General features: G+C 51.1%; 1 protein-coding gene across 1 annotated transcript in view; it reads right to left on the minus strand.

Annotated features, from left to right (window-relative positions):
- Positions 1-21,556, minus strand: part of Ccdc6 (coiled-coil domain containing 6) — a 95,985-nt gene extending 74,429 nt beyond the window's left edge. Inside the window, exon 1 of the mRNA NM_001427373.1 lies at positions 21,154-21,556. Within this exon, the coding sequence (NP_001414302.1) occupies positions 21,154-21,435 (282 nt within the window). The 5' untranslated portion in view covers positions 21,436-21,556. The remainder of the gene's footprint in view (positions 1-21,153) is intronic.
- Positions 21,557-22,592: the final 1,036 nt, after the last annotated feature.

Raw genomic sequence — 22,592 nt, forward strand, 5'->3', positions numbered from 1 at the left:
TTTGGGCTCCACCTCCCCCTTCCATCTCTGTTCTATCTTCGCATCGCATCCGGCTGCCGCTTTAACACCACCTGAGAACAGGAAGGCGACCGGCGCAAACATATCCCAATTAAAAACTGAAAAAAGAGCCAGGAGGCTGTGGCGCACCAGTTTAATCCCAGCACTTGGGGGGCAGAGGCATGATCTCCATGAGTTCAAGGACAGCCTGGTCTACAGGGCGAGTTCCAGGACAGCCAATGGCTACACAGAGAAACCCTGTCTCAAAAACAAAAATGGAGTGCCTGCTCTGAATCTGTCCAAGTGAAAGTTCTATGGAAATAAATGAACAATTGAAGACCAACCCCCAACTTGAAAGGCACTCGGGCCAATGCTACTTTTTTAATTAGATGCGAGACGGAGTGTCAGGTCCGACCCGGCCCCACTCACATCCAGATCTGCCTTAGCCACATCCCCCACTGCATCCAGACACACTTATCTCTCACTTCCCTAAAGTGCCAACCTTCTGCCGACCTCAGGATAGATCCATGTATGCTCCCTTGTCCCAGTTCTGGGCATGCCTAGTTTTTATGTTGTCCAAACTAGCTCCAGATGATGACAGAGTCTGGTGTCGCTTCAGGGACAAGCCGAGAGCTCAGTACAGTCACGTCCTCCCAGGAGGCTTATCGCCATCTAACAGTCAGCTGTCTCTGGAGAATGTAAACCCTAAAAGGGGAAAAAAAAACCTGTCCCCCAATCCCTGACACCTGACACACAGAACAGCTGCAGGAAGACAGCACCTGTGAGGTAAACAAAGGACAGCTACTGTGGAAGAGGAGGACGTGGCTGGTGCAATCCTTAAAGCCCATGGTAGGAAGGAGACACAGTAAGTACTCCAGGGAGAATTAGCTTCAGCAGCCTGAAACTACCCAGGATGGATAAAGAATGCTAAACCAGAGATTAGCAAGCTTCTGGGAGGAGAAAAAAAACACTGCCATAAAAGGACCCAATGCAAACATCAGAGCATCTCGTCAACCTCTGTCCCGAGTGAAGATCTTACAAGAAATACAAAGGAATACTGTGGAGGCGATGTCTGGGAAGGAACCCGTTCCTGGAGAGACCGAGATATCCTCAACTCAATACAGCAGATTTACAGCAAGCCCACAGACAACATAAACTTAAACTAAGAGGAATCAAAGCCGGTACCTGAAATCTTAGCTAGAGAAAGACGACGAACGGAGGAGATCGAGGGAGACAAGTAGGCGGGGAGGAAGTCAAAGTATCTTTATTCGTAGAGATGACAGGAGAGAAGACCTAAGTGGCCCTAAAAATTCCACCAGGAACATCCCGCAGCTAATAAACACTTTCAGCAAAGTATCTGGGTACAAAATTAATGTAAAAATGAGTAGCCCTCCTAAATATAATTGACAAAGAAAGAAATCCAGCAAACTATACCTTTCACAGTAGCCTTAAAATCTCTCGAGACTTTAAGATTTGAAATCTCTTGGGGTAACTCGAACCAAGCAAGTAAAAGTCTCACATGATAAAAAAAAAAGTTAAGATGTCAAAGACAGACATTGAAGACGTTCTCAGAAGATGGAAAGGTCCCCCATGCTCGTAATCGGTAGAATTGATATCGTAAAAATGGCTGGCCTCCCTCCTGAAAGCAATCTCCAGGTTCAATGTAATCCCCATCAAAATTCCAGCACAATTCTTCACAGAACTTGAAAGGATAATTTTCATTTTTAGCTACCTATGCTAATACTAAAGATTCTTGAAAGATAAACCCTTGAATAATAAAAGGACTGCTGGACATATTGCCAGCCCTGACCTCAGACACTATTGTAGAGCTACAGAAATAAAAACAGCATGGCATTGATGCAAAAACAGATAACCCTGATCAATAGAAGACCCATTGATCAAACTGAAGCCTTGGTCACAAGTCCACTCACCTACGGACACCTGAATTTTTATAAATAAGCCAGAAATACACACTGGGGGAAAAAAAACAAAGACAAAAACAGCAACTGTAACAAACAGGGCTGGTCATGCTGGTCTACTACATTGAAGACCGCAGACAGATCTACACTTTTCGCCCTGCACAAAACTCAACTCTGAATGGATCAACGAGCTCAATGCACTACAAGATACACAGAAACCGATGGAAGGGAGCCTGGGGAACCTTGCACTTACTGGCACAGGAAAACACTTCCTAAGCAGAACACTGATAGCACGGGCACTGAGAACGACCATTAACAAATGAGACCTCGAGCGGCTGAAAAGCCTCTGTACAGCAAAGGGCACCATCGTCTGAACGAAGCCTACGGGATGGGGAGAGATTTCACCAACCGCACATTGGATAAACGGCTGATATCTGAGACAACGAACTCAAAAAACTGAAAACTTGGGGCACAGATCTAAACAGGGCCCTCAGAAGATGAAACACCGAGAAGCACTTGAGGAAATGCTGAACAACCTTTAGTCCATCGGGTGAGTATGTCAACCCTTCCACCTACAACAGGGTCCTGCCTACAAGACACGCTGGCCCAGTAATAGCACCAAGCTTATGGAGTAGCCAACCACTGACTGACTGAACTTAAGGCTCCCTCCATGGGGTGGACCCCACCCCCAATACTGCTCAGGTACCCAAGAACCTAAGACCACATAGGCCAGGGTCCTGTGGAAATCCAAACCTGAAGGAACAAAATGACTGCTGTCGGCACTCTGACATACTCAAAGGGCAGTGCCTTGCTCAGCCATCATCAGAGACGCCTCCTCCCTGCCACTGACTGAGTAAACGCAGAGACCCACAACTGGACAGAGTACAGAGCCTGAGAGACCTTGGACACTCAGTTCTAAAAGGGATGTCTCCCATCAAATCACTCCCCTTCAGAGCTCAGGGAACCCCGAAGAGGAGGCGGCAGAAAGATTCTAAGAGCCAGAGGGGATGGCGGACACCAGGGAAACAAGGCATTTACCAGGGCAGGGCGGCGGCACGTGTGGACACACGCACCCCGACAGCAGGCACAGTTCCTGCACAGATCCAAGCCAGGCAGGACCTCAGCACTGAGAGAGGAAGTGAACACAAGCCCCCCCACCCAGCGCTAACCCACAAGCTATCTCCAACTGATAACCGCTCCCAGAAGAACTTCTTTCTCTCCAATGGAGTCTCACTAGAAATACAAGCCACTCTTCTGGACACAACTCCAGGCCCAACAAAACGAACCTAGTAGCAACTTTGGAGGTTTCTGGTCACATGATGCTTTGTCTGGAGTTATTGTTTCCCCTTCCCCTTTCCCTCCTCCTCCACCCCCCCTCATCCCCCTCCCCCTCCTCTTCCTCTTCTTTTCGCCCCATACGGGTCCTTCTGCATACGTATTATGATTTCCAGTCATTGTTTTTATGGAATTTCTTTATGTGTGAAGGTGTATATCTCTATGTCTCTATGTGTTTCTTGTGCATTTTCTTCTGGGTCTTTTTCTCTGGGGAATTTGTTTGCTTAGCCTTATTCCAGTATGTTTGCTTGTATCTTATCTTTTATCATTATTATTACTATTATTATTATTATTGTTGTTATTATTATTTAGATATCTATTTGTATTCTGACCAGAGAGAAAGAAAGTAAGAATGTGGTTTGGGTGTGTAGGGAGTCAAGGAGAATCTGGAGAAGGGGAACCAATGAAAAAAAATCTATTTTCTATTTCCAAACAAAAGGTCTCATTTGTATTGGTGGCCAAAGTAATCTTGGGGGCCAGGAAGATGGCTCAGTGGATAAAGCATTGGAGTTCAGATCCCCAGAACCCACAGAAACCCCAGGCAGGTGAGGCTGCCCACCAATAATTCCAGTGACTGGAAGACAGACAGCTCAGCATACTCATATAATAAATAAATAAATCTTTTTTTTAAAGATTTATTTATTATTATGTTTATATGAGTACACTGTAGCTGTTTTTCAGATACAGCGGAAGAGGGCAACAGATCCCATTACAGATGGTTGTGAGCCACCATGTGGTTGCTGGGAATTGAACTGAGGACCTCTGGAAGAACAGTCAGTGCTCTTAACCACTGAGCCATCTCTCCAGCCCCACAAATAAATCTTTAAAAAAAAAAAACCAAAAAACAAAAAACCTTCTGAGCTGGGAAGTGGTGGCACGCGCCTTTAATCCCAGCACTCAGGAGGCAGAGGCAGGCCGATCTCTGTGAGTTCAAGGCCAGCCTGGTTTACAGATGAATCCCAAGATGGCCAAGGCTACATAGAGAAGCCCTGTCTCAAAAGAACAAAAACAAAAATGCAATTTGGAATCAGTTAAGAATTTTGGAATCCAACTGCCTCTGTGGCTAGGTGCTGGCTACACCCCACATGGCCATACAGTCCCTAACCCCCTACCCTGATAACCCCTACTTAGAGGGGACCTTGTCTTGGGAGCATACTGCCAACCTTGACTGTTCCCATGACAGCTAACTTAGTAATGCTTCCTTTCCCCTGTGCCCCAGACCCCCTCACGATGACCCCCAGGCCCCCCACCCCTGTATACTGGAGGCACACAGAGATGACATCACCCACTGTAGATCTCCCAGGAGTCTGTGCGGGGACCACTCACTCTTCTACCTACTCCATAGCCTTGTCTACACGTGCTTCCCCTCAGCTTCCTGTCTGGATCTCCTCAGCACCTCTGAGGCTTCCAACACCCTGCCAGACTTCCTGGAAGCCACAGGTAACCAGACTCAGGTTATCTATCAGAGAGCGCTCAGCTAAAAGCTCCCAGGGCACCATGGGAGATGCCAACTTCAGACGTCCTTAGGTGGAGCTCCATCCGCAAGATGCCTGGAAGACTTACTACTGTGTGCTGGGATGCCAGCAGGCGGACTGATCTAGGGCTAAACTAGAATGCCTTGGATGCTTGGAAGATTGCTAGCAGAAACCAGGGCATCAGGCAAAAGGTCCTGAACCTGGTCAACGGCTCCCGGGGGAAAGGCGAGGAGAGCAGGGGCCAACAGCCTCAGCATACAGAGGTAAAGAGTCCGACAAGAGAGGGAAAGGCCCAGAAAATGCCTCAGCTGCTTGACCTCCAAACACACATTTCCTACAAGGCTAGGCACGTATCCGTTAGTCCTTAGAGAAACTGGGAGTCTGCACTACACACTACCTTGGGGTGTGCTTGAAAACTTCACAATCAGGAGTTTACTACACGGAAGGTTAGAGAGGTCTCAGCGGTTAAAAGCACTTGCTGCTCTTGGAGAGGACCTAGGTTCTCAGCACTCATAACCACCCCAATTGCATCCAGTTCCAGGGGCTCCAAAACCCTCCTCTGGCCTCTGTTGGCAAGAGGTATGGTGGTAGGCAGACCTCCTACAGGCAAGACACTCACAGGCATGAAGGAAAAATAAATATTTAAAAGCTTATTACAATATTCATTACCATCGCAGGGCTGGGGAGATGGCCCAGTGGTTAAGAGCACGGGCAGCTCTTCCAGAGGTCCTGAGTTCAATTCCCAGCAACCACACGGTGCTCACAACCACCTGTAATGGGATCTGATGTCCTCTTCTGGCCTGCAGGTGTACACGTAGGTAGAGCACTCACATACATTAAATAAATCTTTAAAAAAAAAAAAACAACAACAACACTTACTGCTTTTCTAGTACAGTTCCCAGCCTGGTGGGCCACAACTGCCTGTAACTCTAGTCTAGGGGATCTGACACTTCTGGCCTTCTTGACTGTCTGAACACGAACCCACACCCATACACACCTACACTCCTACACACGATTAAAATGAGCCTCACAAAAACTAATTTCACGGTAGATGAATTCGAGGGCTGTGTCTATCCTGACAATGTGGTCAAAGCGGCTGACAGGAGGACTGAGAGACAAGTCCCCAAAGGGCACTAGGCTGGACAGCCATCTCTCCAGGACAGTGGCACATGGAGAACCCCAGAGTTTATTGGAGTATCACTATGCTTGTCTATGAGCACCCCCCCAGCCCCCCAGTGTTGCTGGGGCATCGAAAGCCACTCGGTACAAGTTAAATGACATGTGTGTCAGAAGCGACTGGCCTGTGAGACAGCCATGTGCAGAGCCTCCCACAGGCAACCCCTGAGAAGATCCCATCAGTAGGAGTGACAACAGGAACCCAAGAGGAAGCACCCTATCCCAAGGTCCTAAAGGACAAACAAGACAGGAGAGAGTCCAGGCCCCGACCCTGCCGTCTGGGGCTGTGCAGGATGTCAAGGCTTTGTCTTCACTGATGCCTCCTTGGACCGCACCCACCTCTATCCTCTAGAGAGAAGAGCCTTTATTTATTTTTTTTTCTTTTCTATTTTTCGGAGCTGGGGACCAAACCCAGGGCCTTGCGCTTGCTAGGCAAGCGCTCTACCACTGAGCTAAATCCCCAACCCCGAGAGAAGAACCTTTAAGTCTTTTAATAGTTAGTCTCTCATCTGCAGAGCATTCAGTTATGGCCCAGGGCAAACCCAGTCAAGCACGGCTTCCTCTCATTTCATTAGGTCTCAACGAGCAGCCCCAAAAGGTTCTGCTGCCTTCTCCGGTCTGTAAGGTAGGGGTGGTCAGCAGGCAGGTAAGCTGTGGAAGCATCCTCTTCTGGGTGACGGACGCTCACAGGCTACAAAAACATGGGCTGCCTCCCACATCCTTTAGAGAAAGTGTGGTGATACTGGCCCTGCCATCCCTGAGCTGCCTCACTGCCCAACACTCAGTCATCTGGATGGCTGATTCCCAGGATCTCAGGCCTGTGGTGAACCCCGAATGAAATGACCAACCTGCCTCACCCTGGTAATCGCACCGTCCCGGCCTGCTGCACTGACAACCTAACACCATCTTCGCTGATGTCACAGGTCAGTGGATGGGAGGGCCACCTGCTTGTTCTCATTCCCTGACTTGCTTCCAAAAAGGGCATCTCCAGGTTACTTCTAACACTTCCCAGGTATCTAAAAGCTTAGACATTCATCATCCATAAAACCCGAGGAAGCCCAAAAGACAACAACACTTTTACAAGCGTGTGTAAGGAACAGAAAGACTGAAGAAATATTTATGTATAAGGATCCACTGTTTAACCTACAAGACAAGCAACTGGGTACATTTTAAAAAACATTGGCAACGAGACCTTTTGTTTTATGTTCTTAGCACCAAGGAGGGCTCTCATAGGCCCTCGGCTGCAGGTAACCACAGAAACGGAAAAGAACTCTTAAGAACGAAGGTTCCAAATGGGCAGTGGTGGCACACGCCCCTTAATCCCAGCACTCGGGAGGCAGAGGCAGGCAGATCTCTGCAAGTTTGAGGCCAGCCTGGTCTACAGGGCTAGTCCCAGGACAGCCGAGGCTACTATACAAAAAACCTTGTCTTAAGAAACAATGGGGGATGGAGAGATGGCTCAGCAGTTAAACATGGACTGCTCTTCAAGAGGTCCTGAGTTCAATTCCCAGCAACCACATGGTGGCTCACAACCATCTGTAATGAGATCTGATGCCCTCTTCTGGTGTGTCTGAAGACAGCTACAGTGTACTCACATACATAAAATAAATAAATCTTTGAAAAAAGAAAGAACCAATCAGACAAAAACAACAACGAAAGGTTCTATAGCCAGGCTTGCCGAATGCTGGCCGCCCCACAATAACCAAGAACAAACACATCCACCTAAGTTTGCAGCAACCACGCACCACAACTTCATTCCAAGGTTGGATCCAAAGGGAACACACTGGTTGCCTTCCTTTCTCTGTGCATCCTACATCTAGGGTCTCAGATTCAAAGGCTGTAACAGGGTCACAGTGTAGTAGCTCTGAGGCCTGCCTTTCCTTCCTAAGTCATCCCCTTGGAAAGGGTTTTCAGAACTCAGGAGCCAAGCTGCTTGCCTCTTGGCTAAACACAGACGCCGGAGGCAAACTCTAAGCACACCTCGGCACTCTGAGAAAAAAGCTGAGATCCTAAGAGGGTCCATTCCCAAATGGAAAGAGGCCATAAAGCCAAGTCTCCCTACACCATCACCAACTCCAGAGGAAAAGAACGCCACAGCCTTGGGTCACGAGTGGCCCAAGGAGAGATACCAGCCAGTGAGCCAGGCGGCGGGGAGGAGAGGAAGCCAATGGCAGAAAAGCAGGAAAAACAAAATGAGGACAAGAGGCACTGTGTCCTTCAGAAGTCTCAGGACCCAGTGGGGAAAGCTCACTGCACTGGGCTGCCTCCTGGTCCAGAAGGGAGGGAAAGAAAGAAAGAAAACAGACAAGAGGCAAACTCAGTGTCATTGAAAAACAGGAAACACAAGTGCCACAGATGGGTCCTGAGAGCTTTCTTTCCTAAGTCCATAAACTGGGAGAGGTGAGATGGCCCAAAGTTCGAAGTGTGGGCCAGGGACGGGAAACAGCCAATCTACCAGAAGATGCAGAATAACAGCACCTAACACCGGAAGTGTGAACCAGAGGTCCTGGGAGCCGCAGAGGACTTGGGAGACCTAGAGAAAGAGAGCGCTGTGCTCACAGGGAGCAGCAACACCCAATGCCTTGCACCTCTTGCTGACAAGAAGCCCACTTTCCTTTTCCTAGCACCAGGCAGGTACCAGGGACCCTGCACTCCCAAGCTCAAGGCCAAGCAAGAACCAAGCAACAGGCTGTAGTGACTAGTGTTCACCTCCCTTGGTTGACAGAAACCAAACCAGTCTCACAGTCCTTGATGCAGCCTCCCATCCCTGGTAACCACACAGCAGGAGGCACAGGCATCCCTCAGTGGCTTACTCTGCATTCTTCATAGGTGAAAGCTGAGTCCGTGAAACAGGCACGGTGTACCCTCTCACCACCCCCAAAGCTCAAGTGCTGTGTGCTTCTAAGAAACACAGCCCTCAACCTTTCTAAGTCCCCAGGACACTAACACTACTGCCAGGGAGAGATTGAGGCAACAGTGAGAAAAAGGACCATGTGGGAACCCTCTAAAAACACAGCAAAATTTCTGTCTACTGGACCTGCCTCTGGCTCTGCTCTGGAGCTGTCTTGCCCTGTCTGCATTCTTCAGCCATTCTTTGAGACCCAAGAGACCTATGCCTCATTCATGCCTGTACACCGCCTATGCTATGTACAGCATACACAGCCCCGCCCATGCTTGCACACAGCCCCACCCATGCCTACACAAATTCCACCATGCCTGCATAGCCCCGCCCATGCTTGCACATAGCCCCGCCCATACCTGCACATTGCAAAGATTTATGTTTGGTTTCTGTTCTTTTTTGTTTGTTTGTTTGTTTTCTTTTTTTCGGAGCTGGGGACCGAACCCAGGGCCTTGTGCTTGCTAGACAAGCGCTCTACCTCTGAGCTAAATCCCCAACCCCTGGTTTCTGTTCTTTAAGTCAGCACCTAAGCATAAGTTGCACCGGGTGTTGCCCACCAAAGCTCACCTTCTGGAAGCCTGGAACAGAGTCAAAGGCCACACACACATCAGAGAGGCTGAACAGAACAGCTCTGTCTTTCCATAGTGTTATGGTCAGAAAACAGTTGGAAGGGACGTGTTTGGCTTTATTTTCCAGAAAGGATAGAAAGAGCTCTTCAACCCTGGGGGTGGAAAGGGATGGAACCGCTCTGAAAGCAGGCTTGCCCCATGCTCTACAACAGCATAGCCCCAAGGGCAAGGGCAAGCCTGGCTTTCGCATCCAATTTCCTAGTACCAGGGAAGCATGAGCCCAGAGAAACTGAGCTGAGGCAAGGTCCTCCCTAGCCTGAGGTTTCCAGCACCCAGGTCAGGTGTACCTCAAGCTCCTCTCTCAGTTTCTAAAATGTCATTTTTTCCCCTACAGTCAGCTTGGAGGATTAGCTAGAGCAAGACTGTTTTTGAAATGTACTCTAAGCAACTGTGCTAGGATGCGATAAATGATCTCTTAAAATCCACACTGAGGACAGGACAGGGCACGGGACACAGGACGGTGCAGAGCCTCCAGAATCCAGAAGGCAGAAACTAAAACTGAAAACTGCGGGTATACACTGAGTGAAATATCCTCCAGCAGTAAGAAATACCCAGTCTGTAGCCAGCATGAATACTAGTAACAAAACCAGGAGGGTTTAAAGAGCCAAACACACAAAGACTTTGTGTAATCCTGACTGTGTGAAGTCTTTTTAGAAAGAGTCAGAAAGACCACCGGAGGTCTGATCGGATGGGAGAGACAGCCAATGGCTGCCATCCTGAACTGGGCAGAAGCAGCACCTGACGTTTCCTTTCTAAATTTGGCCTCACCCTCCAATCCTTCTGTGGGAAGTTTGTGCACTTCACAAAAACTACACCACACTCAGCTCAAAGTTTTGCACAGCATAAGCACCAGCGCTGCCCAAAATAAACCCCACACACGCCATGTTGACTAGCTGTGTTAAGTTACTAGTTAATAAAACTAGTCCTTCCAAGAGCAGGGTCTTCACAAGCTGGTCATCATGCAAGGGCCTGTCCCAGCACACTGCAATCTTTGAGGTGTCAAAACGCCCTTATACCTGTGCGTGGGAGACTGTACACCTGTATGGTGAGAAGTGGCCGGGTACAAGTGAAAGGACAACCCACCGTGTGCCATGAGCAGTCAAGGTGAGTATCTCAAAGTCAGGATGTCCCTACCTTTTACCTGCCTTCTCTCTCCTCACGAGCCAGGGCAGAGCCCATGCAGGACACCCACCGGCTCCCCTCTCTCCTCCCAAGATCCATTCATCCCAAGGTGTTCGTGTTCAGCTGGGGGTGGGACCTATCCCTCTCTCACTTAAATTCAGCTTCCCCTTCATGTCTTGGTTAAAATCTGCTCTCCTTCAACCTGTGGGTCTGGACCCCGAAGGGGTCATGAATCAGATATTTACATTGTGATTCGTAACAGCAGCAAAATTACTTATGAAATAGCAACAAAACAACTTCATGGTCCGGGATCCCCACAGTTAACTGTATTAAGAGTAGCAGGATTAGGGTGAAGCGCTGGTCCTGATCAAGTGTGGAGACACATAAAGGCACAGTTGCCTGACAGGCGACGGGTACTCCAACCTTGTTGGGAGGGAGGCTCCTTGCCCACACGAGTCGGACTATTTTTAAGCAGCGGCTGTAACATAAGCAAAGAACTAGAAACTGACTCTGGCCCGGGATGGGAATCGAAGACACGGTGTAGGAATGGAATAACCGTGGTGTACCAGGTGCAGGGCTGAAGGTGGAGAAGACGACAGACAGACAGACAGACAGACAGACAGACAGACAGACAGCCGGACAAGCCCCGGACACTGCAGACACCCTCTCTGCCGTGACTGCTTTCTCCAAATAGTCTACTACCTTGACAACATCCCCAAGCCCGGCATCCTCCGGAAATGACCAGATCTGTGTGGAAACCAAGAGCCAATGCTTACAGCCAGAGGAAGACAAAACCGCCCCTAAGTCAACCTACTACCCTCTCACCGGCGTGTGCAGAAACCAGCCCCAAGTGCAAACCCTGGCATCATCTACAAGTGCATGAGACACGCCCCCCCCTCAAGTAATGAAACCTCAGTTCCTCTGTTTGTAGGTCCGTAGCAAATCCTGTGAGAGGTACTGACCTGCAGAATCACAGTGAGGTTTTCAACAAGCGATGGTGACCCCCGAGAGATGGATCGTGGGTAGAGGTGCTATATAGCTAATCCTGCTGACTAAGTTCCATCCCTGGACCCTCACATGGTAGGAGAGAGCAGACTCTACCCTTGGTGTCTCTCGCATCCGGAAGAGGCTGGAGAGGTGGGTGGCTCAGTGGTTAGAGCACTGGCCGATCTTCCACAGACCCAGCATTCAGTCCCCAGGATTCACATCGCAGCTGACAACCGTCTATAACTCCAACTCCAGGGAGCCTAATACCCTTTTCTGACCTGTGAAGACTGCATACACACACATACATGCAGAAAAATTCACATACATTAAAAAAAAAAAAAAAGACCCAGATGTGAGAAAATGTTGGTAAGAATTCTATAAGCTTTTCTCTGTTCCTTCCTTCACCCTTCAAGGGAAGGTTCACTCAACCGACAGCTGGTAAAGAACTTGCCTGGGGGGGGGGGGGTTGGGGATTTAGCTCAGTGGTAGAGCGCTTGCCTAGGAAGCGCAAGGCCCTGGGTTCGGTCCCCAGCTCCGAAAAAAAGAACCAAAAAAAAAAGAACCAAAAAAAAAAAAAAAAAAGAACTTGCCTCGGTTATAAGGACTTAAGTTTAGAGCCCCACGGTCTCAGTTAAGGTTTCTATTGCTGTGATAAACATCATGACCATAAGCAGGGTGGGGAGGAAAGGGTTAATTAATTCACTTGGCAGCTTATAGTCCCCATTCAGGGACTTCAGGCAGGAACCTAGAAGTAGGAACTGATGCAGAGGCCATGGAGGGGTGCTGCTTACTGGCTTGCTCCTCCTGGCTTGCTCAGCCTGCTTTCTTATAGAACCCAGGACCTCCAGCCCAGGGGATGACACCGCCCACAATGGGCGGGGCCCTCTGACACCAATCAAGAAAATATACCCACAGGCCAATCTGGCAGGGTCACGGTCTCAACTCAAGTTCCCTCTTCACACGTGGCACTAGCTTGTGTCAAGCCGACATAAAACTCGTCAGCACATCAGAATCAAATGTAAAACACGGGGTAGTGCTTACAAGTTACCTTGGCGCTGGGTACGGCACTGGGTACGCAGAGGCAACAGGAGCCCCTGGGGACTGCGGGAGTCTAGCCAACTGGTGAGCTCCAGGTTCTGTGAGAGCAGCACAGGAAGACCCCCCCCAACACTCACCTCTGTCCCCACATACACGTATATACACAAGTTCCCACACAGGAACACACAAACACCCACATAAATATACAAACAAACAAAAAAGGAGCCCACTTCAGTCGGGGAGTCCTTGCCTAGAATGCTGACGGCCATGGTCTTCCACTCAGTGCCTACAGACAGATAACATGGACAAGCAAATAAGTATTAAAAGTCACCACAAAGAAGAGATCACAAGGGAGGGGAAGCTGAGACATTGCCCGAGTGTAGAGTTCCCGTTGTGACTGGCGGTGACATCGCACAGCGCTCGGGGCCCGGAATCTTACACTGCAACCGGGTTGAGGCAGCAGAGTGCACACTGAGAATTTAGTATCTAAGGAGAAGCTGCCGGCCTCTCTGGGACCTGACACAGCATCCCATGACCAAGCTCCCGGTGTTCAAGGTTCAAAGGCGTGTGTAAGAGCTCCCGTTCTCTCCAGAAGGCACAGGCCGTCGTGGTGGTACCCACTGCTGAGTGTGGTCACCTGTGTGTGTCATGTGCTCTCTGCTAACGAAGACACTAGCCAGCTCTTCTCCAGCTCAATCACCAGGACCCCCCTCTCCCCGAGAGCCACTTCCGAAGCACAGGCCACGTGTGGGCTCTGGATGGAGGAAGGCCCGTCAGGCAAAGAACCCTCCTCCCCACAGAACATGAGTTATTTTTTTGGTGTTTCAGGATGACCAACCAACTACTCAAACACCCATCATTTAGGCCCTCCTCTTTAATCTTTCAAGGCCTGCGCAGCAAAATAATCAGACCGACCCTTTGTGCGAACAATGGTGGAATATTCCAAGCAGGCAACTGGATTTCTGCGCAGAGGTGTACCCAAAATCCACTGCCTTCTCCCATTTCCTCTTTCCCTCTTGGGGAAGCCCTTTGGAAGGGTGACCTAGGCACCTCCGCTCCCCACTGGGCACAGCCCCACTTGATTCCCCTGTGCCCTGAGATGCCCTGGTAGGAATTAAGCAGCTCACGGGGCAGACACACCTGGCCTCCTGGGGGTGGGGGTGGTGGGGGTGGGGGTAGAGGTGGGAGTGGGGGGGTCTGGACTGATCTGCAACAGATGTATGGGAGATTAGCCCCATGGAGCAGCATTGAGCTTTTAATCCTCTCCATAATTAACTTTACCTTAACTTGTCTTTTCCTTTCCCACAGTTCTGAGTTTTTAAAAAAAGGCACCATTGGTAGTCGGATCCCACCATCAGAATTCCGTGAAGGAAGATGGGTGGGCCACGGGGGTTTAACAGGTATGCTGCCTGCTGTGCTGACAGACCCGAATCCCAAAACCTCCGTTGTCACTGGCATTTCGTTTCAACCGCCAACGAATTAAAAAAAAAGAAAACTGAAATTAAAAACAAACAAAAGACGTCCCAACACAGCTAGACGAAGCAACAGCTGGCCAGCTCCCTGCCCCAAGATAAACTACACGCTAGCGACTCTGAGGGGCTCCAACACCAAGCTTTCCTTGCAGATGCTTATCCAGACAGATAACTTCATTTTAGAAGGCTGAAGGGAGTGCGCAGGTTCAGAAACCTGGGAGTCTGTACTGACTTCCTGTCTCCCTTGCATGGGGGTTAACTGGGGATCAGACCCTCTGGACTGGAGGTGAAACCACAATTCCCTCTGCGCTCAAATGCCTCCAATACCCAGCCAGGGCCAAGATGGAGAAAGCCAGCTGTGGTCCTGGCTGATCATCTGAGGAGCACCCCAAATTGCTTCTGGGGATTTCTCAGCACCCGGCACACGGGAGGTCCGGTGCAGGCCCTGGAGGTCGACTCCTAGCTCTTTAAAGCTGTATTTATTCCTACCTGCTATCCTGTGCCTTTCTGAGGAAATAAAAGATAACCAGGTAAAAGGGTCAGCCATGGCTTAATGTCCCACCATCGAACCAGGAAGCATCCTGACTTTCAACCACTTTCAACCACGGAGAACACGCTCCACGCAGGAGGGTCACGGGAGGTTGAGCGTGGTCCAAGCAATACCTGGGTGGAAAAGTCCTTAGGGGACCCACCAACTTGGACAATGAACGTACACTAATTAACCAAAGGAGTGAAATGCTCTCCACACTGGATCTAAAGACACAGAGGGAGCCCTGACCCTAAGGAACCATCAGTCACATTGTAGAACCTGTGTCCCGATTTCTCAGTATTTATTCCCTGAGGGAATTAAAGTGATGTTTGCTATCCACTGACCTGGGTGCAGGGATAAACTTCACATTGCATCTGACAACCATAAAATATAAAGATGTGTGTACATGTGCACACACACCACACACCACACACACACACACACACACACACACACACGGTAATCTCTGGAAGACAAGAGTCTACCAGCTTCCATTCTGAGATCCCAGCCGTTTTGAGTGTTTTCTTGAGCATCCTTTCCTGTCAGGAGCACGCTGAACCTGTGAGCATTTATTCTGCTAGCTTTGACAATAATTCAATATACCTAAAAGCAACTGGCGCTGTGACTGAAGAGAAAAACACGATGCCTCCCCACTGAGGAAAAAAATTACACCAAAGGACAGGAAAGATGGCTTACTCCTCCTCACTCAGCCTTGCTGAATTTTAAACACGAGCATTAGCATCGAGAGGTGTAAACCTGGTTACACCCGGAAGGCAGGATTTCAAGGGGATCACCTGCTGCACTCGGAATGTCACTGGCAAAGGACAGCTCTGGACTGAAGCCTCCCGATCCTGTTCTCAACGACCATCCTCAGTCTAAGAACAAGTCCTCCAGATCTCACCACTCTATGATGACCGTGGCTGTTTCCCAGAGGCAGGGGAGGTGATTTTAATATAAAAGGAGCCGTAGGAACCATCTGGAATGATCTGTCACCGTCTACACCACCAAAGCGGCAAAGGTGAAGAAAGGTTGAGTACTTAGGACAGGCCCTGCTTCTGTCCTACGTCTTCCTCAGAGACTCAGCCGGAAGACACTTTGTCCCCCTGCAAATGAAACGTAGCAGCAACATCCAGGCGGGTGCTACAAGGTAGCCTGGCAGTCAGAGCCCAGAGCTCAGGGGGCATGTGGCATTTGAGTCTCCACAATACACAGTGTATGGGGGGGGGGGGGCCTGCCATGATGTCAGGAGTGCCTGTGACCTTAAAGAACACGTGACAATACCACTACCCCAGAAAACCAACATAAACAGAGGGCACCCACACCCCCCCCCCTGGCCAATTCACCAACCCTCCTGTGCCTCCCATACGCCAGACTCTTGAGTAACATGGACAAAGAAGGAAAAGCCTGACCCCATGGGAGGACCCACATCTCCTCAAGATGGCGGTGGTGGCAGATGGGTTCTGCGTCTGCCTAGTTATACCTCACCTGGCATCACCCCCAGGGCACACTGGCTAGACAGACAGCCCAACTGACTAGACTTCTCGTTGGAGAAGAGAAGGTGGAGAAGGGCAAAGCAGGATGGGGGGACTGAGCCAGAGGGGGCTGGGGAACTCAGGCCTGTGTGGGTTCAGAAGATGCATAGGAACGGCAGATCAGGAGAGGAGCATGGCTGGGAAGCAAACATGACCAATGACACAGCCTGGGAAGCCAACAGAAAGCTGTCTTGGGAGAAAACAAATGAAAGAGTTTCAGAAGCTCTGGTCTTTCCTCAAGACTGGTTCCTGAGGTCTTGAACCCATGAACTCAACACTCTGGATGCTCTAAGTAGCCCCCATCCCCTACCAAATGGATAACAAGAGGGTTACAGAAGACTGGTGACCTCCCGAGGTGTCTTGTAGGACACCCAGGGGGCACCCACAGATGTAAAACAAACAGGACTCCAAGGCAGAATACTCAAGGGCTGTGCGCAGACGGATCCAATGCTGAGCTCCCATTTCCTGAGGAAATGTCTCTTCTTAAGTGCTTGCTTCCATAAGAACCTAAAAAAAAAACTTCTACACAGAGAGAAAGGTCACTTCACCTTTTTCTGGGGGCCATTTTTAAGTCTTAGAAATGGAAAATTGTATCTGAGGCTGCATGGTAAATTATCCCAAACACACTCAAGGAGCTGTGTGTAGGGTGTCCTTCCTTGGGTAAGGTTTTGAACTTTTGAGATGAACTTGAGAGATGGTTCTGAGGTTAAGAGCACTAGCTGCTCTTCCAGAGGACTGGATTCGGTGTCCAGCACCCACATAGCAGCTCCCGTCCCATCTCTCAATGGGCTCCAGCGCCCTCTTCTGGCCTCTCAGGGCACTGCACATACATGGTGCACATACATGCATACAGGCAAACACATATAAATAAATCTTAAAACAAAAAAACTTTTATGTCTGTATGGCCCTAAACTTCTATAAGGAAGGGATCTGTTTTATAATCAGAAGAGACACTTAAATCTTAGTGATTTGTTACAGGCCTTGATTTCCAAACTAAATGCACTGCATTTCTGAGCCTGTCTAGAAAAGACACGTGCCTGCGGGAGGCGACTGAACACTGCTCACACATGTCACCCCAGAAGCTGGCTGAGAACTCGTGGGACTGCCCATTGTGGGACTGTCCGTCAACTGTGCTCCCACACCTGACCAAGGATCACCCATCCCTGGGCCACCCTCGGGGTCTGCGTCAAGACAATCGGAGACCACACTCTTCCGGGATTTGCCCCACGCTAATCTGGACTAACACACAAACACTATGTGAAGGAGTGACTAAACATTTGGTTTGTGTTTATTTCCCACTCATAAAAAAACCAAACCAAACCAAAGCCAAACCATCTATAATCAGTAGCCTGCCTCCGCTGCTGACTTAATGGGTGAAATTGGATAATCCCTCAGATCACTCTCGTCGCTCTCTAAGGCCCAGATACAGTACACTGAAGACTACCTCTGACCCCTCCCCTGTGTGATGGACCGCCCGAGAGGCCTGTTCATTCTCTCTCTCCACACACAGGCTTCCTCTCACTTCAGATACTGAGAAACAGACCAAAGGATCCACTCTTCTCGAACTGGGAGTCGTGGTGGGAATGAGACAGCTATACCAGAACAGACAGGACAGCTCAATGGCTAGAGCCTTGATCCTCACCGTGGGAAAAAAAAATTCCAACTATGAGGCACCACTATAAGCCTGAGAAAGATCAGAGTCTAGGAAGTTCGGGACCAGATTCAGTGAGGAGCGAGGACTCTTCTGGGCACTTTAGAACGGGGTTTGGGAGTTTCTTACAAGAGTAAACACAATCAATTACCACATAACCCGGGCAACCGTAATCCTGGGTATTTACCCAAATGGGCTGAAATCTTCTGTCTAGACAAATGGATGTGAATGCTTAAGGCAGATTTATTCACAACCGCTAGAACTTGCAAGCCAACTAAGACGCCCTTCAGTAGACAAACGGTCACATGCGAGCCCTAAAAAGAAACACGTTCAAAAAACAAATAAATGGATACTGTCGAGGGTCAGGGGATTCGGCGCCTGCTGGAAAAGCATGGAGACTGGGTTCCGATTCTCAGAACCCAAGGAAAAGCCATCAAAAACTCCATGGGCCTAGCAACACCAGCTTGTAATCTCAGCCCTTCAGAAGGTAGAGACAGAGGAGCCCCTGAGCAAGCCGGCTAGCTACGCCAACCTCATCTGCAGGCTGTGAGAGAGACCCTGCCTCAACATAGGAGGTAGAAGACAAGTCAAAGAACAGTGTCAGGCTTCCACAGACACACGCGTGTATGCCCTATTCGAGCGTGCACACATGCACACGCCAAAGATCAGGAGGGATCCTTCCTTCGGTCCGTTTTACCAGGTGTGACAGAGCAAACCCACGTGACATCCCGAGGGGGGGGCGGGCAAAACAGTTTCCAGGTCTTATGGGAGGAAGAAAAAGAAGGAGGGCTAAGGGTTACCATGAAGACAGAATTGTGCTGGGTGATGTGTTGATGCCTTCATCCAAGGCCTTAGAATATACAACTCCAACTGTGAGACCTAATGTCAATCACAGACTGTGGGTACACGTGGGTCCCTCGACACTAACAACTGCCCCTCTCTGGAGCTCTGGAGGCTGGTGCTGGAAGAAGTTGTGTCTACAGAGGGCATAGGAAGCGGGCGGGAGAAACTATGTTAACTTTACCATACGCCTAAACCTATTGGGGGGAGAAAAGTATATTGAAAGTCAATACCCTTATAGTGTATCTTATCTAAGTACAGACGTCATCACCTGTACTGGTCATCGACACAAAAATGAATTATCATAACTAGAAGAATAACAAGAGTGAAGAAAGCAAGAAACAGGATGATGCCCTTACTCCTCTGCCTGTCAAATTAACTAAAAGTCTGGAAACCAGCAGAGGCCTGGATGAACTACCTTATCCTCGTCAGAGCCTTTCCAGTTGGGTTTGTCAGGAGGTGCACACCTTGACGCTGCATGGATTCTCTGGACTTAAGGCAGTTCCAGAGGCGGGACCCCCACGCCCGAATCTTCACCCCAGGTGAAAAGCCTCGCCAACCTCTTTCCTGCCCTTGACAATTAGCCCCTTAATACACCTGCCAAGACTGAGGTACCCAGGTGGGCCGCTGGCACTTGTAAAACTCTGAGGCCTGCCCCACACTTGCAAACTGTCAGCTTGAACGATTTAACAACCTCACCGGATAGGACTTGAGAACACGTACTAGCACGAGGGCTCTGACTGGAAGTTCGCTGTCGTTCAGAGCGAGCAGAAGAACCAGAGCTTTCCCCACCTCACCCAAACATGTTTGTCCCTGCAAGGCCAGTGTGTCTGTGTACAAGAAACAGACCTACTTATGGGTCAGCAGGTCAAACAGATAACCTTCTCAATGTTTCCTGTCTCCACACAAAAAGCAGCCTGACCTGATGCTCTCAGGCACAGAAGAGGCTAGAGAGGTACCCCCTCCTCCTGGGAGGTCTGTTCCCTTCCACTGCTCCTTCTCTGCAAGAGACCAACGCTGTCATTTATGACACGTTTTCAAGCAGTGTTCGTATACATCAAGTTTCAAATAAACGACCTCCACTGTCCCTCTGTTCCTTCAACCACAACTCTGCTGAGTCCTCTTGCTTAGCCCAGAAAAGGCTTAAGTGGTCATCTCCACAAATGCCTTTCCTTGACTATCAAAAGGCCAATCCAACAATTTGCAGCCTGGCGATGTACGCTCGTAGGTCCAGTTCCACCAAACCGGGGAAGAGCAAGAAAGATACCTCTACAAAACCAGCGGCTATTCAGGTTGTAAATCACACTGCCTCCCTAGTGGAGACCTGCTATCTACACAGACCATGAAGCCATGAAGCCAGGCAAACACACACACACACACACACACACACACACACACACACACACACACCCACCACCACCACCACCACTTTTTCTTGGCACAAGGGCAGCTTAAATTTGTCCCGTTCTCGTCTCCAGGATGTGATCCTTGACCCACCACCCAATTTCTTTTTCTCTCTTAGAAGGTTCCCGTCTAATCAGCTGCACGCAAGCGGCTCTGACAATTTATCCTCCTTGATTTCTTGACATTTTCTTCCGTGCTGCTGGCTGGGAAACTGTTTTGATCTGAATAGGGTTGTCTGTGGGGGATTCTGCATGTTAATGATGTGGAGTTGGCAAGGAGGAGAGGTGAGAGCACAGCGCGTACTTTTTCTAGTTACGTTTCGCCTCATCACCGCTTCGGGGGCCTTTCCACTCTGCTACACCAGGAGGCTGAGCTCAGACTAATCTTGCCCTCTTCCAGGGGAGCCTCGCGGGGCCAGGTAGAAACAGAACAGATGGCCTGTGTTCCCGTCAAGTACCTAGACTCACAGGCAAGTACTCCTAAGACTCTCGAACCAATGAAGGAGATGCACGTAAATCCTTGCTCAGCCAGGCAGTCCCAGCGGCCACCCTCCATCATGGTTTCAGCTCCAACCCTGTCCCAGTCAGCGCCAGACGTTACACTCCCCACTACTCGGTACCCGCCCACCCTCTGGGCCCAAAAGGACAGGGATTCCGAACGGGGTGCTAGTGTAGCCTCAGTGCCCGCCCTTCCCTTTCCATCCTGGCCAGAAAACTCCACTTCCCGGATTCCGGGCCACTCTCCCTCCCCCTGCGCTGGCGATCCAGCAAAGAGCCGTCCTCCTGCCAACTGGGGGCCCAGCCCAGTGGCACACCCCGTCTCCCCAACTAACCCCTAGGCAGAACCCAGCTCCGTCCACTCACGGGGACTCGGAGAGGGTGTCCCTCGATTCAGAGCCTTCAGGCACCCTAGGGTTGAGAAAGTCCCACCCCGCCCCCCCAGCCACGCCGCCAGCCTCCAGCCCTGCCTCGGAGGGGCCTCCACCCGGGGCGACAAGGGGACGTAGGGAGTCTCCCCAGGCACCTCCAACACCCTAAGGGAGGGAGGGCGCTCGTGGACCCCAAGGCCGGCTCCTTGTGCCCTCAGGCCCGCAGCCCCGCACGGGGGCGCGCACTCGGGGGTCCCCACGATCCGCGGGGTGCACTCACGATGGTCACGCTGGCTTTGCGCAGGTCGCGGTTCTCCTCCTGCAGCGCCTTGCACTTGAGTTTGTAGGTCTCCAGCTCGATCTTGAGCACCTTGTTCTCCTGCTGCAGCGAGGCTAGGCGGTTGGTGAGCTCCTCCAGGCGGAACGGCGAGATGACAATGCCCCCCGACTTCCCGCCGCCGCCCCCGCCGCTGCCGCCCGAGGTCGCCGAGCAGGACGACTGCATGGCTGCCGGGCCGCCGCCCGCCGCGTCCGTGTCGCTCTCGCTCGCGCTGTCCGCCATGGCGGGGCGAGTGGGCGCGGGGAGCCGGGCGCGGGGAGCGGGGACGCCAAGGGCCGGGCGCGCGGCGAGTGGGCGCGGGGCCGGGCGCGCGGCAGCGGGGGAGCGGGGGAGCTCAGAGCGCGGCGCGGGCGGGCGGCAGGGCGCAGACGCGCGGCGGCGGCGGCGGAGAAAGAGAGGGCGCTTCCCGCGGCCGCGCGAGCTGCTCCGCCAGGGAACAGAGACCCCGCCCGGACTCGGGCAGTACTGCAGCGCCGGGGCTCTGGCGCGCTCCGCGGGGCGGTCCCCGCAAAGCCCCAGCCCCAGCGCTCGCCTAGCAGCTGCACGCACACCCTCGGGCCCGCGCTGCCTCTCCGCGCACGTGCTCCCGCCCCAGAGGAGCCCCCTGCGGTCCCGGGCCCCAGCCCCCCTCCTCCCGCCGCGCCGCCTCTTCCGGAGAAAGGCGGACCCCACGCCGCGCCAGCCCCGCAGGTGCCCGGACACGTGGGAGGGGCAGCCAGGCTCCTTGGTCCACCCCACCCTCCATCCCTGGCGAGCTGGAGCCTAGCACCTTCGGTCGGCGCCGCCGCGCGTGGATCTCCCGCTGGGCACCCCGTGCGGACGCTTGCTTGGGGCTGAGGACAGAAAGTTCCCCTGCAGTGAACCGAGAGTGTCTGTCTGTCTGTCTCTCCCTCTGAGTGTCTGTCTCTCTCCCACTGAGTGTGTATCTGTCTCTCCCTCTCTGTGTGTCTGTCTGTGTTCCTCCCTCAGAGTGTGTCTTATCTGTCTGTGTCACTCCGAGTGTGTCTGTCTCCTTCTCTGTGTGTGTATCTGTCTGTGGGTTGCAGCCACAGGTTAGCCTAGCTTAAGAAAGAATTTTGCAGAGGCGACCAGGCCCTGGTGCGTCAGTTGTTGGACCCAGGCGCACCCCCCGTCCACCCTTTTTTCTCTTTTCCTCCTGCGAAGACTCTGCCTAGGTCACGGGAATAGGATTAAGAAACCGAGATTTGTCTAGTCAAGAAACGGGAGCTCCCCCCACCCCCCAAAGGGGTTGAAACACATTTCAAGTACCAATTTTCCAAAGTAACTGCAGGCACAATGCTAAACAAATGGCCACGATTAAGTGAGGGGAACTGTATAACCATTATTACCTACGGCTCTCCAACTCCTACAAAACTCCA

The sequence above is a fragment of the Rattus norvegicus genome, chromosome 20 (genome assembly GCF_036323735.1).
Source record: "Rattus norvegicus strain BN/NHsdMcwi chromosome 20, GRCr8, whole genome shotgun sequence".
Classification (NCBI taxonomy): domain Eukaryota; kingdom Metazoa; phylum Chordata; class Mammalia; order Rodentia; family Muridae; genus Rattus; species Rattus norvegicus.